This window comes from Strongylocentrotus purpuratus, unplaced genomic scaffold (genome assembly GCF_000002235.5).
Source record: "Strongylocentrotus purpuratus isolate Spur 01 unplaced genomic scaffold, Spur_5.0 spur5_contig_854, whole genome shotgun sequence".
In the NCBI taxonomy this organism is placed as follows: Eukaryota; Metazoa; Echinodermata; class Echinoidea; order Camarodonta; family Strongylocentrotidae; genus Strongylocentrotus; species Strongylocentrotus purpuratus.
This window is the reverse complement of record NW_022145562.1, coordinates 677,986-693,871: the sequence shown is the minus strand read 5'-3', so window position 1 is coordinate 693,871 and position 15,886 is coordinate 677,986. Positions and strand designations below refer to the sequence as shown.

Below are 15,886 nucleotides of genomic sequence, written 5' to 3'. Positions count from 1 at the left end.
GTCTATTGTTACGCGGTCTGTTTCACCATTTCATAAATTTGCAAATTGATTTGTCCATGAAAGTACGTTGATAGTTTTTACTGCTGTATATTTCGAAAATTGAATCTACTTTCATGACTTTTACACAAATAAACACTTTGTGGTACAGAACAAATGTTGTATGAAAACGAACTATTTTTCTTGATCAATACCACCGCATTACGATTCCCAAAGTTTTCGCGTGGAGTCTCTATGGAAATGACCCATCGTGACCTCAGGTCAAGTTATCGACCTCACGTTGTAAACATATGAATGAGACCGTTCATATCAATGGTCTACACCGACTTCTGTCTGCTTGTAGAATAGGGGAATAGGTAAGCTTTTCTTGTATTTATATGTTGATATGTAAGGGGACAATTTCTTGCTTTCTAAATTTGACACCGAACACTTCTGCAGAGATAAAACGCAGCTGCAGGAGTGCAGCTCCAGCTAGCTCAGCCTAGCGGCGCGGTGCGGTTCAGAGCCGATGGGCTTAGCCTTAGCCGGCTGGACTCGGGTAGCTTGTTTGGCTCTGCCCGATAGCTGTGCCTGAACAAGGCTGAAGTAGACATTGTATTTTCCTCTTCTTTCAAAGTTTCCTTTTCTTTCAAAGTTTCCTTCAGATCTTCATTCATTGAAATCGCATGTTTTAAACTCAACATGTTTCAATCGTGTTTTCTGGAATGATTAGGATCTATGAATAGATAGTCTAGATCTATATTAGATCTAGATCTACATAAATGAGAGGGTAAATCTGGGGAAGATTTCCTTTAGCAACAGCCATGCCACCCAAATTTTAAAAAAATATGGGTACAGCTTAGAGTGATATATTATAGGGTAGAGGGTTAAATGGGTTCCATGTCAGGTCGCCTAATGTCAGCCCGCCCCCTTACAAAGTCGCCCTCAATTGGTCATCTCGCCTCCCGATATTTTTTGCCGATTTTGGGATTCTTGGTCAGCTCGCCCCCACTTTTTTGGTCATTTCGCCCCCTAATTTGTTGTTGTAATTTGATGTCTTTTACAAGTTCAAAACCAAGCCATTTTTAGTTCCTGGCATCTCAGTACTATGTTATTACTAAATATTGAAAATTTTCCTCGAATTTTCTATTGTAACTGCATATTTTCGAGGATATTTGCATATAAGTTTCCACCAGCTTGCGTACTACCACATCGATCACTCTCTCAATACCCCTATTGTCTCCTCCTTGACAGTGCTGTGCTGCGCCTGCGGAGCAGGGAGACCTCTTCATGGCTTTTTGGCTAGCTCACTGTCTTGTTACTCTCACCATCTTTGTCTCCCTCTCTCTCTCTCTCTTTCTCTCTCTCCTCTCTTCCTCTATCTCTCTTTCTCTCCCGATCTCTCTCCCACCTCCCCTCTCTCTCCCTTTTCTCACTCTCCTTCTCTCTCTCTCTCTCTCTCTCTCTATTTCTCTGGTATAACTTCCTAAATAAAAGGGTGACATGTGAATGCATTTTTAAATAATGTTACTATATAATTTTACTTTTTTAAACTAAATCAGATTTAATCGTACAAAATCCTGTTTCAGGACTGTTTAACATGATTCCCAAGATGATGCACATTATATCGAATATTACAATGGCAACCTTTTACCCATGTTTCTATGCGAAACTTATATGCAATATTCTACATGTACCTTTTAGTAAATTGGCCCAAATACGTGTACAAAATGTTCTGCATTTTACCTACATGTACAATGTATAATTTGTTTAAATCATTGTAGCATCTATTTCATTTTATAATTCCTGGATTCGGTTTCTGTTATTGAAGAAAACACCATAACCATACCTTACCCATCTGGCTATGCACTTTCCAACCAAAACATTTAATTATTTTGAATATTAAAAATGTATTACTATTCACATATTTTATAAGTTCAATATATAATTTCATTGCAAATATGGTATTGCAATTCAGATTTCTATATTTGTACAAAGCAATTTGCCAAGGTCGTTGAAGCACAATTGTACAAAAGAATTGCAATTTTACTATAACGCTACCATGCATAATTTTTAACGAGTAATTTTACTTTGTCACTGATGTATACTTTGTAAAAGAAACTGATTCGGCTCTCATATTTTATGCCAATATTCCGTGAAATGATCTTATATGTATTATCTATATGGTATTTCCACGAAAGTTTATTATCAACAGTTATGCCTAAAAATGTAAATAATGAAACAACTTCCAAGGGGGTATCGTCAAAATGAAATTCTTGGGCAGTGTGTTCATACAATTACTAAATAACAGATATTTTTCTTCTTTTTTGAGGTTAAGGGATAGTAGTTTGTTTGCTTTTATTCATTGGGTGACTTTTTCAAGTTCAGAATTTACAACATTGACTAGAGAATTTGGATTTCTATGGGAATAAAATAAATTAGAATCGTCTGCAAAAAGTATAAATGAAAGGACATCGGATGATTTACAAAAGTCATGTAATTAAATAATAAACAATAAATTGCCCAACAAACTAATAGAAGAGAATGTTTTTACATTGAATTAAAAGTGAGCTACATTTTATATGACTTATATAAGTTTATTATGAAGCAAATAAATCGAAATTTAAGCTTTCGGCGGTAGACCCAAATGAACGAAACGTTATCTAATTTTACTCTCAATTCATTCTATAAGTGCGTGATTTTGTTTAAAGAATATTGTAAGGGACGACCATGCGTGACCAACATGAACACCTGCTCATCTTTCCAAGTATTCGAAAGCACTAGTAGGTTCCAACCTTAACCTGTATAATAATTTGTGTTTGTTTTTTGTATAGATGTCACTTTCTTTTAATCTGTGCACAAATAAAAAGCAGTTATTCTTTCAAATACATACCTTTTGATGCCGCGGCGCTTTTGTCCTTCATTATTATAAAGCGCGCGGAGGATAAAAGCGACGAAACAATAATAGTAACAAAGAAACATTTTTGATAATTCAAACAGTGATTAAGAGTCGGTACAACGAATCGTCTTTTTTGTTCTTTCTCTAACTAATAATTAATGAAACGTCAAAGCTTCCGCGCTTATTTCAGACAAGTATTAAGAGTCGAAAACCGTTCTCTAATAATTTAATGAAACGTCAGCGCGGTGAGGGGAAAACTGAATTCAGGCAAGGATTAAGAGAAAAATATCATAATATTAAATACAGTACAGAATACGTCCAACTTTCTATCTCCCGCCAACCCACTCTCTCCCCCTCTCTCTGTCTATGTCCATCTTCATCTTTGTCCATCTTCATCTTTGTCCATCTTCATCTTCCATAATGTTGTCTTTTCCGCCATTTGCTTGTATGCCGGCATCATCCCTTCCTTGAGATTATTATAACATATTCCTGGTGGTATACGTCGGACATTACTTTAGCAAAATGATATAATCAAACCCAAAGAGACAAACTAAAGAACAAAATCAGTGCCCGGGGGGGGGGGGGGGGGGGGGGGGGGGGGGGGGGGGGGGGGGGGGGGGGTTGATCGGAGGAGAGAAAAATATCATAACAATAAATACAGTAGGATCTATAGATCTAGGCTACGTCCAACTTTCTACACCCCCCCCCCCCCCCTCTTACATACCTTTTATAGTTTAGGGAACGAAATAGAGAACCAGCGGCTGATAATGTCGAAATGAGAAGAATATTACTGTACAATTATAAAAAGTAAAACCTTTGAATGTAAATCTCTGTTGCATCAAAATAAAATGAAACGTTTCTCACATTATACTTTAGCACAAAATAGTTATCTAGAGTAATAGAAAGAATGAAACTTTCTCTAAATAGCTTCTGACCGCTGCGCTAGCGTACTGCCTTTGTACGTAGGGGGCGACTGTGTATAGGGGCGACTGTGTATAGGAGGCGACTGTGTATAGGAGGCGACTGTGTATAGGAGGCGACTCGACCACATAATTTGGGGGCGACTACGTTAGAAGGCGACTGCGTATAGGAGGCGACTGCGTTAGGAGGCGACCGGCTTGGGGGCGACCTGACCAAACACCGGCCCTACATGTAGTATTAATGACTGCTTTGAGAGAAATAGTTGTTTTTATACGCTCAAGGGAAGGTTAGAATTGTGCTATTGCCCGAGGCGTGCCGAGGGCAATAGCCCAATTGTAACCTTTCCGAGAGCGTTTAAAAACAACTAGACTACAACTAGGGGGGGGGGGGTCTATTTCTCGAATATTAAAGCAGTCATTAATCCTTTTATATGCCAAAAAAAAAAGAGTCAACTTATGACACCACCTTGGCCTTTATCTAGTTTATCTGCACGGTTGTTTTTTATGAGTGTATCTTTGAGAGTAGACTAAAAAATAAAAAATAAAAAACTTATGTCGAAGATGGGATTCGATCTCTTGCGTGCAAACGATGATGTGACCAAAATCACCGCCTTAGACCGCTCGGCCATCGCACAGTAATAACATACTTAGTAGTTTTCTCTGATTTATACATTAAAAAGGATTGAAAACGGCTTCGCGTGCTGGATGCTTTGCGGCAGCTCCATTAAACGGGCCCTTCTTTTACTTTTGCAATGCATTGGCACAAAATTAGACCAAGATCTATCGGCAGATGTTGTTTTTGGAAGTTTATTTTCGTCTTCATGTCAACAATGCAAGATAAAATTGTCGGTAAGATCGATCGAGATTCAATTGTATTGAAATTACCGACCAATTCTTCGCACACATACAAGGGGTCTACTCTTGGGGCGGGGGTCAAGGGTGGAGCCCCCAAGAAGCTCGGAGTTTTAGGCATTTAATTACTGTCAGATGAGCACAATTTGACACCATATTTGTGAAACTGGCAGGTCACTAATTGGTGTGGGGTCCAGGGGGCTGAGTCCCACAAAGCTCAGGGGTGTTGGGCATTAAATTACGGTCAGGTGAGCATCCAGGGGACAGAGCCCCCGGAAGCTTGGGGGTTTGGGGCATTTAATTACGGTCAGATAAGCATATTTTGATACCTTATATGTGACACTGCACTGGCAGGACACTTACATGTATTTGCTTGGGGTTCTAGGCATTAAATAACAGTCAGATGAGTATCCAGGGGCCCGTCTTAGGGCCTTTGGTTGGGTCCAGGGGGCAGAGCCCCACAAGCTCAGGGGTTTTAAGCATTTAATTAAGGTCAGATGACCATATTTAGATACTTTATATGTGACACTGGCAGGTCACAAAAACTTCCTTCTTTCTATTTCTATTCAAAAAAAGTTGGGGGAGCTCGAACCTGCCGTTCCGTGGGCCCTGACACAAAGGCTTCTAAATAAGCATATTTTTTGCCTGACTGTAAATTTTTGATTTTTTTTTTTTTATTGACAACCAAAATGAAAAAAAAATATCCCTTACAAAAAAGTGTGGAAATATTTACAGAAAATCATTGTCATTTCAGCAACAATTTTGTAAATTATCACTGGTATCGAAATAGAAATAAGTCACATCCCCCCCCCCCCCCATCAGTACGCCAGTGGGTATCATGGTGATACCAACAGAATACAGATTTTTTACAATATTTACTTTTACATTTTGAAGGATATTATGTGAGAGAGCGTAGCGACCGAGCGAGAGGATTTTTGCATTTTTATTTGTCTAAACGCTGCACTCTTGGACCCTCTATAGCCTAGAAGTGTGTTGCAGTCTTTATTGGCTTTACATTTTCTTTTGGAAATTTTTTGGGGGGAGGGGGACAATGCCCCTTAAAAAAAGTGAGGGGGTAGGTGAAGAGGAACTTATTATTTTTGTTATTTGGCCATACAGTGTATTACAGTATATATTGTACCGGTATGTATCCTCATCATTTATATTTTTCAATCAATCTTTTAGCTACTGGTCTATTTCTCATATTTTGATCTACAGTTTTATGATGGGATACACATTCCCCCTTTCAGATCTCGATCATCATATAATAACCGGGGGGGGGGGGGGGAAGAAAGGTTACATAATATGTCACACAGGACGAGGCCAAGTTTTGTACATACATGTGCATGTATGTTAGCAGTAAGAGAAATAAAGTTTGCTTACTTTAAATAAGTAAACTGAAAGTGACAAAGAAGGACTTTTAGCATGTTAGTAAGAAGCAAACACGTACTACACAACTTTTGCACTGTACTGTACAACTATTCTTACACATGAATACATGTAAATAACATTCGGCTCTGTTGTATGCATGCAATTTAGCAATTGTAATGTTTAAAGTTCTACCAATTATTTCAAGAAATACATGTATTTCTGTTCCCTAATCATATTCATGATTTAAGGACACATGACTACCAGTAGAAGAATATTCAACTTTTATTATTTTTTGTTTACCCTTTGGCCCAAATTCACAAAGCAAGGTTTGAGCTCAAACCTCCTTTTGTTTCGCCCTTTGTTATTTACAAACCAGGTTTGTAAATAACAAAAGGAGGTTTGGGGAAACAAAAGGAGGTTTGAGGTCAAACCTTGGTCTGAGCTCAAACCTTAATTTGTGAATTCGGGCCTTTGAGTCTGAGAGAGGATAAAATTCTGAGATTTTTTTGAGTATTTACACAGAGTGTGCTGTACAGTATATCACAGTATATTGAATGAGAGCGTGTCATACATGCATTTTATTCGGGTTGAATGTTATGTCACAACATGTTTGTGTCAGTTTAAAAGAATATTTTACACATTTTGCAAGATTATAGTAATTAAGTGTAAGGTTCTAAATTTTCAATTCAATTCCATGCCTTTATTTATGATATCAACAATTTTTTTTAATTACTTACAATTCTAGTTGTAGTATAAATGTACTTATTATTCCTATTATTTTGGGCTAGCTATTTTGCCCAGAGAAAAAATCTTTATTGTCAATATACCAGGGGCGGATCTAGCTTTTTGCTAAGGGGGGGGTTGACCAAAATAATGACGATGCGGAGCATCGTCCACGAGCCGCGAAGCGGCGAGCCGATTTTTTTGGGGGTGTTTATTTGAACCCCGTAAGTGATGTTTTCCTGGCATCTATTAACACAATGGAGACCATAAAAAGCAGTGCATGATAACGTCTTTTTAAATCAAGTAACAGTTTAATACATAGTTATATCCAGAGTTATCATGTGTTTGGTTAAGTTACCAGATGAGTTGAATATCTTCTCACAATATTTGCACTTGAAAGGGTTTCTCTCCAGCGTGCGTTCTTTTTTCTTTCTTTTTTTCTTTCTTTTTTCTTTTTTTTTCCCTTTTTTTTTTTTTTTTTTTTTTTTGGGCCGCCCAAGGGGGGGGTTGCAACCCCCCCAACCCCCCCCCCTGGATCCGCCACTGATATACCCTTGCATGTTTAACCTTTCTCACAATCCATCCTTTGTGGGTGTGTGTGTGTGTCTCTCTCTCTCTCTCTCTCTCTCTCTCTCTCTCACACACACCACACACACACACACACTCACTCACTCTCTCTTCATTATACATATCTTATACTGTACAGATAAAAATAATAGAAAAATGATATCAGATGAAATTATCCAATTTATCTCATCATATCCAAACAATTTTTTTACCTACATCTGCTAATCAAACTGGGTCCCTCGTGATCTGCCTGAATACACATTCTTTTTCTCTGACACAAGAGATTTTACATCCTTTAATTTTCACGAGCAGCTAAAATTAAAAAGAGGCCTTTCATTTCACCCCAAATCTAAAGCTCATTTTGGTCCACAATAAATTGAATTTTGTCCTCTGGTTGTCTCATTTCTAGATAAATACATTTGTTCCTATGGAGTGAGAAATGTAGGAATGGAATGCTTGCTGATCCATTATTGTGAGACTCCCTAGGCCTAGATTTTAGTAAATAGATTGGAGAATCATAGTGTTTTGAATGCTGAAGAGAAAACTTTGTTGAGAAAACACTTGCGTGAGAGAGGACTTCATATAATTTAGAACTGGATATTGAGAAGGTGGTAAAGGGATCACTGGTTGCTTTTGATCTTCACAAACTAGATCTCATCAATCTCGTTTTAGCAGCATGGTGTTATAGATGTGCTTATTGCTTCATCTTTGAAAGAGAAGCTTATTTTGGAGATGATTTCATGACTTTTGCTACCTGATTTGGGAAATTTTTCATTCCAATCATGTAAAAACTAAATTAGTTGGATAGAACTGAGTGAAGAGTGTTATTTGAAGAACCTTTGTTTTGATATAATTGATGGACTATGTTTATGGAACGTGATAAAGGAGAAGACGTGATACCTGAACATCCTGACCTTAAGTGGCTGGATTCTACATTACCGGTAATATCTTTAGTTTTAAAGAATGATTTGTAAACATTTTATTATATTTCTTCTGTTTGTTTTTCTTTATTTCTATTGTGTAATTCCCTGGCACAGTTTTGAATTCTGATCAGCAGGCCATTGTGCTTTTGATTTATTGCAAATAAAATTTGCAACTAAAATGACTACATGTACATTGTATCTCCCAAGAAGTGAGGTAGATGATGATCTATACTTTTTGTTATTATACTGTGAATATTTTGGGTATTCTAAGTTCTATTAAGTCCTCTTTGCTCTAGAAAACATGCCAAATTGTAAAATGTTTACTTTGCAAATGACTGCAATTGTAAAACAGAATCAAAGTGACTATCAAAATCAAAACACTAACAATCTATAGCGAACATTCCAAATTGTTATATTTTCTCTGAATTTCTCAGTTGGTGCAATATTAAGAATAGGTCTATATACCGGTAGTAATTTTCTTTTCTGTCAACTACAATGTACACGTACATGTAGTTTGACTTTACAATATTGCCCTTTACGGCATCAGATGTTGACAAATGAGATAACACAATTTGTATAGTGGAATATGTTACTTGAAAGGAGAAACCATGTTTGTGGTACGGTAATACCTGATAAATTGGAGTGAAGAGTAGATTATTATGGAAAAATTGAAATGGGAGATTTAGTTTGCTTGCTTGCCTTTCTCCTTCGGTTATTTATCAAGTTTCCATGAACATGAAATATATAGTGTTGCAAGATTCACAACCTTTTTTATTTTGTTTTATTTTTTTATTCTGGCTTTGTAGATGTAGAGCGCAGGTCCATAAGACGTTTTCCAGCAGCTATGTTCCTATGTCTATCAATTTCTTATTTACATTTACTTTAATCAACTCAATATTATATACCGGTAATGTCTTAAAATGTGCAAAGATACCACTTATGTGGAAAAAAACATATTTGATGAATATATGCTTAATTTTAAGTATTTGATAAACTGGATTACATTACAGCAAAAGAAGGGGGCATTTAATACCAAAGTCATAAGCAGTTTACTGATGGCACAGGTATATTAACAGTCAGCAGGGGTCGTGTATGCACACAATGTGTGCACCATCTCCACTTTCTTCTGAGTCACTTGCCTAGGTTAGGAATTTTGGCAGAATAATTTGTTTTCAATGTGAATAATTTAACTGATACCATTTTCATAATTTCCCCCCCCCCCCTTTTTTTTTCTTTCACTTTTCATTCTTTAAAACTTTTTCTGGTTTTCATAAAAATAAATCAATAGATTTGGCATGCCAGTTCAAGAAGAAAAGAATGGGATAGAGAGTATAGAATTACTGTACATGGGCCTTAGAATAAGAATCATGTGAAACATAAAATGACCCCCCCCCCCCCCCCAAAAAAAAAAAAAAATACAACAACAACAACAACAACAACAAAACAAAACAAAATCATGCTTGAAAAAATAAAAGAGGGGGGGGGGAGCTTTAAAAAGTAGGGAGTAAAAAGTATTTTCTCCATGCAAATTTAAGAAGATGTGTAAATACCACTTTTAGTTTAAACCATAGCCAATACTAAGCTTTTTTGTGCTATTGTTGCTTTGCAAGCCTCATCAATAGAGTGTGCTCTTACACTGAGGAGAGGTTTAGAAATCCACTCTGCATTGATATATCCTCTGAACAGTGAGCACTGCTGTATAAACCACACAGTGACCTATTGAACCAAGCTATCTCCACGCAACTGCAAACAATTGAATGCGCCCCTGTAATTCTATAGCACCGAAGCTGGCTTAGCTTTATAGAGTATACCTCTCCATGTAAGCTCAGCTGAATATGGCTTGAATTTGGCCATTTTGCATTTCTCTTGGCTCTTTTTTTTTGTCATTTTGAAAAATGGTGGATAAAAAGTCTTATGAGCAGTTGGATAAGATTCAAGAATTGGTGAAGCTTGTGATAAACCATGTAGATCCAGACGTACCACATCGTCCTGCTCAGGTATATACATGTACATATACATACTTTTGATGTTTATCTTTCCCTGGTGTATGTGTGAGGTTGGTTTGTGTACACTGTACACTCGTTGGAGTATTTGAGGTTGTATGTGAACATTCTGGTAACTCATATAGGAATGTATTGCCCTTTATATTCTACTTGTGTATTTGTATGTTTGTGTGATGTGTATGAATAAAAAAAGAAAAGGGTGTAAGATATTAAAAGAATGAAAGGTTGTATATATCATTACATGTACGGTATATTGTCATTATACTATAATATAACTGCAATTATGGTCATCTACATTGACAGGAATATTAATTGTATACAGTGTATGTACATTACATGTATTCATGACCAACTGATTTCATATCAATTTAATTAACAATTTTGGTCCGCAAGTGTTGTTGTTGTATGCATGTCACCCAGGGAGATGAGAGCTTCTCCCTGTGTCACCACATCTAAGCAGATCAGGGTGTAACTTAATGTCTGTTGTAAGAGCATATGAGTGAACACCCTTCTGGCACTGATGGGCCGACACTAAAATTTGTCAACATTTAAATGTTCTAAAAGGTTTTAAAATTGAAATAAAACGCTTCTTCTCTCCCTCTCTTTCTACTTTATATGATATATATATATATATATATATGTTGTGTTCTCACCCTCTCTCTCACTCTCTCTCTCTCTCTCTCTCTCTCCCTCCCACTCTCTCTTTCCTCTCTTGATAATAAGTATTCCTACCCCTTTCCCCCAAAAAAATACTCTTCCCAATTATACATTTGTTTAATGCCCGGCTATACTAGTTTAACCAGGAGGAATTAGACCACCCAGTGTGGTGACTGACAGGTGGCTATCTCATCAGCTACAATTCACATACTGATTACTCTCTATGTCTCTCTCTCTCTGTCTCCCTCCTACAGGATCGTGTGAAGATGAATCAGCTTCAGAATCTCCTTCATGATGCTCTGATAGCAACGGGTCATGTAGAGAACTGTGCTATCGTCAGGAGGAAAGATATCTCACTCAGAGCAAGCTCAGCTGGATTTACGGTATGTCATCAATATGCATGTGCTTGTATTTCTCTCTCTCTCTTTAAATTCTGTTTTCCATTTTATCCTCTGTTTTGTGGCATTTTACAATTTGCGTAGTACAATTATGTGTGCAAATTGGGAGTCCACCATTCTGAGATCAGATAGGACTCCAGGGGGGTGTTTCACAAAGATCCTAAGTTGAACTTATCTCTAATAAGTTGGACCTAACAATTATGGACAGCCGTTAGCATCTTTGACAATATTTTGTAAAAGTTATTTTGAAAGGCATAACAAATGTTGATTCAATTTATTCATATTTTCTATTATCAAGAAGATTTCATGTTCTTGATGTGGAAATGTGGAATCGAAGAAAAGTCTAAAATCCTTGAATTTTTTATTTTGAATATATATATTTTAAGGCTACAAATGGCTATCCATAAGTTTTAAGTCCAACTTAGAGTTAAGTTTGACTTATGATCTTTGTGAAACACCCCTGCTCTATGAGTTTGTCATTGAGAGGGTTGAAATGAAGTGCATGCAGAGAGCATACTGTATTTATACCTGTATTATTTAATAACAACTTTTTAGTAAAGAGAAATAAACAAATGTGATTGAATAAGATTGTCTCAATTTATCTTCCCATTTCATTCCCCAGCTCTCTGGTGATGAGATGCAGAAGCTGATAGATGCCTTCAAAGACCCTCCTAGAACCAGACAAGAAGGGCTCTACTTCCATGATAAACTCTACAAGTGTGTCAGAGCAGACAAGAACTCCATCTATGCTAAATGTGTAAGTCCGACATTTCATGGGAGTAATTTTTTTCTTACCAATCATGTTGCTATATTTTGGTCTTCAGTTTTTTGATCCCCTTCATGATCTCCACATGAGTATAAAAAAAAAATGAAAAAAAGAAACAGAACGATAAAACAATTTGATTAAGATGGCAAATTAGCAATTAAGTAATTTGTCCTAAATTTCTTATAGTTTAATGTAATCTTTTGAAACCAAACTCGCAGATAAGGTTATCATAATTCTTCTACTTTGCCTTTTTTCTGCTCAACTGACAGACCTTCACACAGTTCTTTTGAAGGAAAAAATTCATGATCATTTGTATTAAAGGGATTGGGTAACTTTGTCTCGGATTCTGAAATAAAGTCCTAGATTTAGCTCATGCTGCAATGATGATCATAAACCTTTAGGTCAGTCAGGAACCCCATGACTTTTACAAGCCGATCGCCTGTCTGATTATCAAGATATTTATGATTTGAAATCGAAATCAAATTTTGTGTTTTCCTAACGGTTTTCATAACACTACAGTCTATTGGGGAAAATGGGTACGTACCGGTATGTTAAAACCGGTCACTCAAAGATTTTTACTTTTTTAAGACATTTCTTGATCATTTTGAAGCCGTTTGTTAGGGCTTCAATATTACACCATATCACAGACACTGATAACATGTAGGGCCGTACATCTCAGATTTAACATTGTTAAACAATGCCTTTAATAGAGACTTTTTGTACTCCTTGAGGTACTGTCCATGTGTTTGTGAGAAGAAGTCATGAAATTTCATGCACTTTCCCATTGAGTTTACATCTTCTTTCCAAACGTTATTGTTTCAGGACAAGGTTGGTATGGTGCTAGTCAAGACTGCCACTCTAGTCATCATGGGCACATATTCAGATAACATGTACTCAAGTGTGTGTGTAGAAGCCATTGAAAAGCTAGGTGAGTTCATACACAACTCTCATCCTTCCATTGATTAAGATGTAATGTCAGATTATCTTCAAGTGGTGAACCTTTCAAGGAGTGTCAAGAGGTCTGAAGTTCACAAAGTTTGTTTGCTTTCCATAATAATATCTTTCATCAATACAAAAACTGATAAGATTGAGACTCAGAAAGGTAAATCAAGTAATTTCTTAGTGAAAGTTTAGTGAAAATGTTGTGTGAGCAATACCACTTGAATAAGCAATGATGTAGTGTACCCCAAAATAAAGTAACGCTCATGCCAAAACAAAATGCAGAAAAAAAGGGATATAGAATTTCTGTTGCTTCCTTTTAATGAATTTCTTCTTCATGTGCAAGACATGGTGTTCTTTGCCTGACCCTACCTACAATGGGTGTATCCAGTGTTAACATACATGTACCACTAGGCCAGTCCATGCAAAAGGATGGTAGAAACACAATAAATTAATTTGTACTTCTAGGGTTAGTGAAGGGAAATAAACTTGATACATATTTAAATCATGCTTTGTGAGAATCAGTGGTTTTTTTTATTCATTGATTTCAATTGTGGTTTTATTGAAGCAAAATTGTATCAACTGTGTATTTGAGTTTATAATAACTTTGGAATGAAATTACTTCGGGAAAAATACAGAATTTGATTTTTATTTTTATTTTTCTTCTCACCACAGCATCCTACTTCATAGAGAAGAGCAAATGAGAAGACTGTTTCATCTCAGTCAATAGAGGGAGCGCTCACTCCATCCATGAAGATTACTGTGCCTTCTAAGAACCAAGTGTCTTTATTACACAAGGCTGTTTCTGTGGAGTACTTATGAAGAAATGTCTGGTTTTCCTTAAAGCCCCACTGCACTAGTTTGGCCAGGAGGGAATATACCTCCCTGTATGGTCACTGACAGGTGGTTATATCATCAAATCAGCTTTCAATTAACATAAGAAAAAGGGGATCATGGGGGACTGATGGTCACCATTTAGGCATTGTTTGCTATAAAGAGGGCGCAAGTAACTGTACGCAGTGCAGTGGGGCTTTTATAGGAGACAAAACATTGAAGAAAAGGTGCCAAATATTTCATAAGGAGATCTATAAGATAATTTTGTCTATTATATGTTGAACACAGTACAACATGTTCCCACATACATCCAGTGTGAGGACTGTAATAGGAAGACGTTGAATCATTCCGTCCATTTTTATATCAAATGTCTTTCCCCTGTGATAGAAATTTATTAAATTGGATGTATTGGTAGTCTTGACGACTCTTGAGTATTTATGAGTATGTTTGTATTTAGGAAGTCTGCAGCTGAATAAGATTGTTGAATATTTGTATGGTTGCTACTCACTTTTCCAAATGCTCCTTATTTAGAAAATTAATTTTCATGAGGTTTGTGATGGCCTCTTTTCATAGCATACCAATCCTAAAAGGTAACGCATCAAATTTTTGAATAAACACTTCTTAATTGAATGTCTGATGAATAATTCTCCCGGTAATGGATGTTTCTGTGGCAAGATTAATGAACAAAACCATATATTATCATTCTTATTTAAACTGTATAATGATAGTTGAAGCACATGTATCCTTCTCATATTGATTTTTTTCCCCTTCAATTGTGAAGTTAGTGTTAACTAGTAGTTAATTTTTGTTTTTGAATTACTTCTGCTGAAGGCAAAGCTCACCAGCATTCCTTTCAGTCTAAATTTCATATCAAGGCGTATATCAATTTTTGTTTTGTATTGTTGGTGAAATCACAGAAATGACTGCAATTAGAAGAATATTGCTTTTTAAAAAGTCCTGTATCCTATGTGTTGTAGAGGTACATGTCAAGTATTATCAGAATTATTTGAGCCCCATGACATTGAACTGGAATAATACGGTGTAAGTTTATTTCTTTATGAAGAGAAATGGTTCTTGAGTTTTAGCTTTCAAGTTTTAAGTGAAAGAAAGATAAATAATTCACTATTTTAAATCAATTTTTGAAGTTTCAAAGTGCAATATTGATGTAGGGTTTGATGCAGAATAGTGTTTACATTCTCATTTATGAGATGCATTTCGAAACAAATCCTTTTACTTTTTATTACTGTCCTTTAAACACACACACTCTCTCTTATTTCTCTATCTCTCTTTCACACACACTCTCTCTCTCTCTCTCTCTCTCTCTCTCTCTTTCTTGTACTCTTTCTTCCCCTCCCTGCTCTCTCTCTCTCTCTCTCAGGTTTCACAAAATTATTTTCCATGATGACTAGTTGCAAAGGAAGGGAGATGAAGAAATAACTATTACACTTATTTTCTGTCATCTTAAACTACAGCTTGGCAGTAAAAGTAAATCACCAGTACAGGGGTATATGTCTTTTGAGGTGAAGTGGTAGAGCACATAAAGCGCGTCTTCATCATCTCGAGATTGCCAAATAGCCCGCTATTTGGGAAATAATCCCGAAGTAACATTGTTCCTTTTCCAGATTGGACCTTTAGCCATCTCCAGGGGTCCATCATTGCGAGATGTTAGATCAACAGAAGTAGTAAAAGACTTTGGTGTGCTAAATTACCATGGGTACCTTAAGAACATAGCTTTCAAGCTTGCATGAGGTTTTCGTTAGCGTTACCTAGCTGTCTCTAAACTCTTGGGTTCGTATTCTACTTATTTAGTTAAACCCGACTCTGGGTCAAAGCATAGGTCCATGGTCTAAGATTATGTTTAACAAAGGAAAACTTGGACTGCAGACTAATTTCATTTGTCAAACATGATTTTTTTTTTTAAAGCTTAGGCCCAGCATCGATGCATCAGGTTTGAATGTTAGTAGAATACATGCATTGCTTATCAAAGGTTCTTATTATGAAGTTTTCAAAGTATTCTGTAGATTGTGTCAGGATGTTGGAAATACGTGTCTCCATCCA

The 15,886-nt window shown here is 36.5% G+C and overlaps 1 protein-coding gene across 3 annotated transcripts; it reads left to right on the top strand.

Moving 5' to 3' along the window:
• The first annotated feature begins 271 nt into the window (after positions 1 to 271).
• Positions 272 to 13,933, top strand: LOC100888650 (profilin-4). 3 transcript variants are annotated; one of them, XM_030996005.1, is made up of 5 exons: positions 272 to 353; positions 11,146 to 11,274; positions 11,912 to 12,046; positions 12,878 to 12,983; positions 13,670 to 13,932. In XM_030996005.1, exons 2-5 carry the CDS (start codon positions 11,158 to 11,160, stop codon positions 13,696 to 13,698), a joined length of 387 nt encoding a protein of 128 aa, XP_030851865.1. In that variant the 5' UTR covers positions 272 to 353; positions 11,146 to 11,157; the 3' UTR covers positions 13,699 to 13,932. The 3 variants fall into 3 exon arrangements, with proteins under 3 accessions (XP_030851865.1, XP_003729111.1, XP_003729112.1); XM_003729063.3 differs by lacking the exon at positions 272 to 353 and adding an exon at positions 8,108 to 8,249 and having other exon boundaries at positions 13,670 to 13,933; XM_003729064.3 differs by lacking the exon at positions 272 to 353 and adding an exon at positions 9,932 to 10,228.
• Positions 13,934 to 15,886: the final 1,953 nt, after the last annotated feature.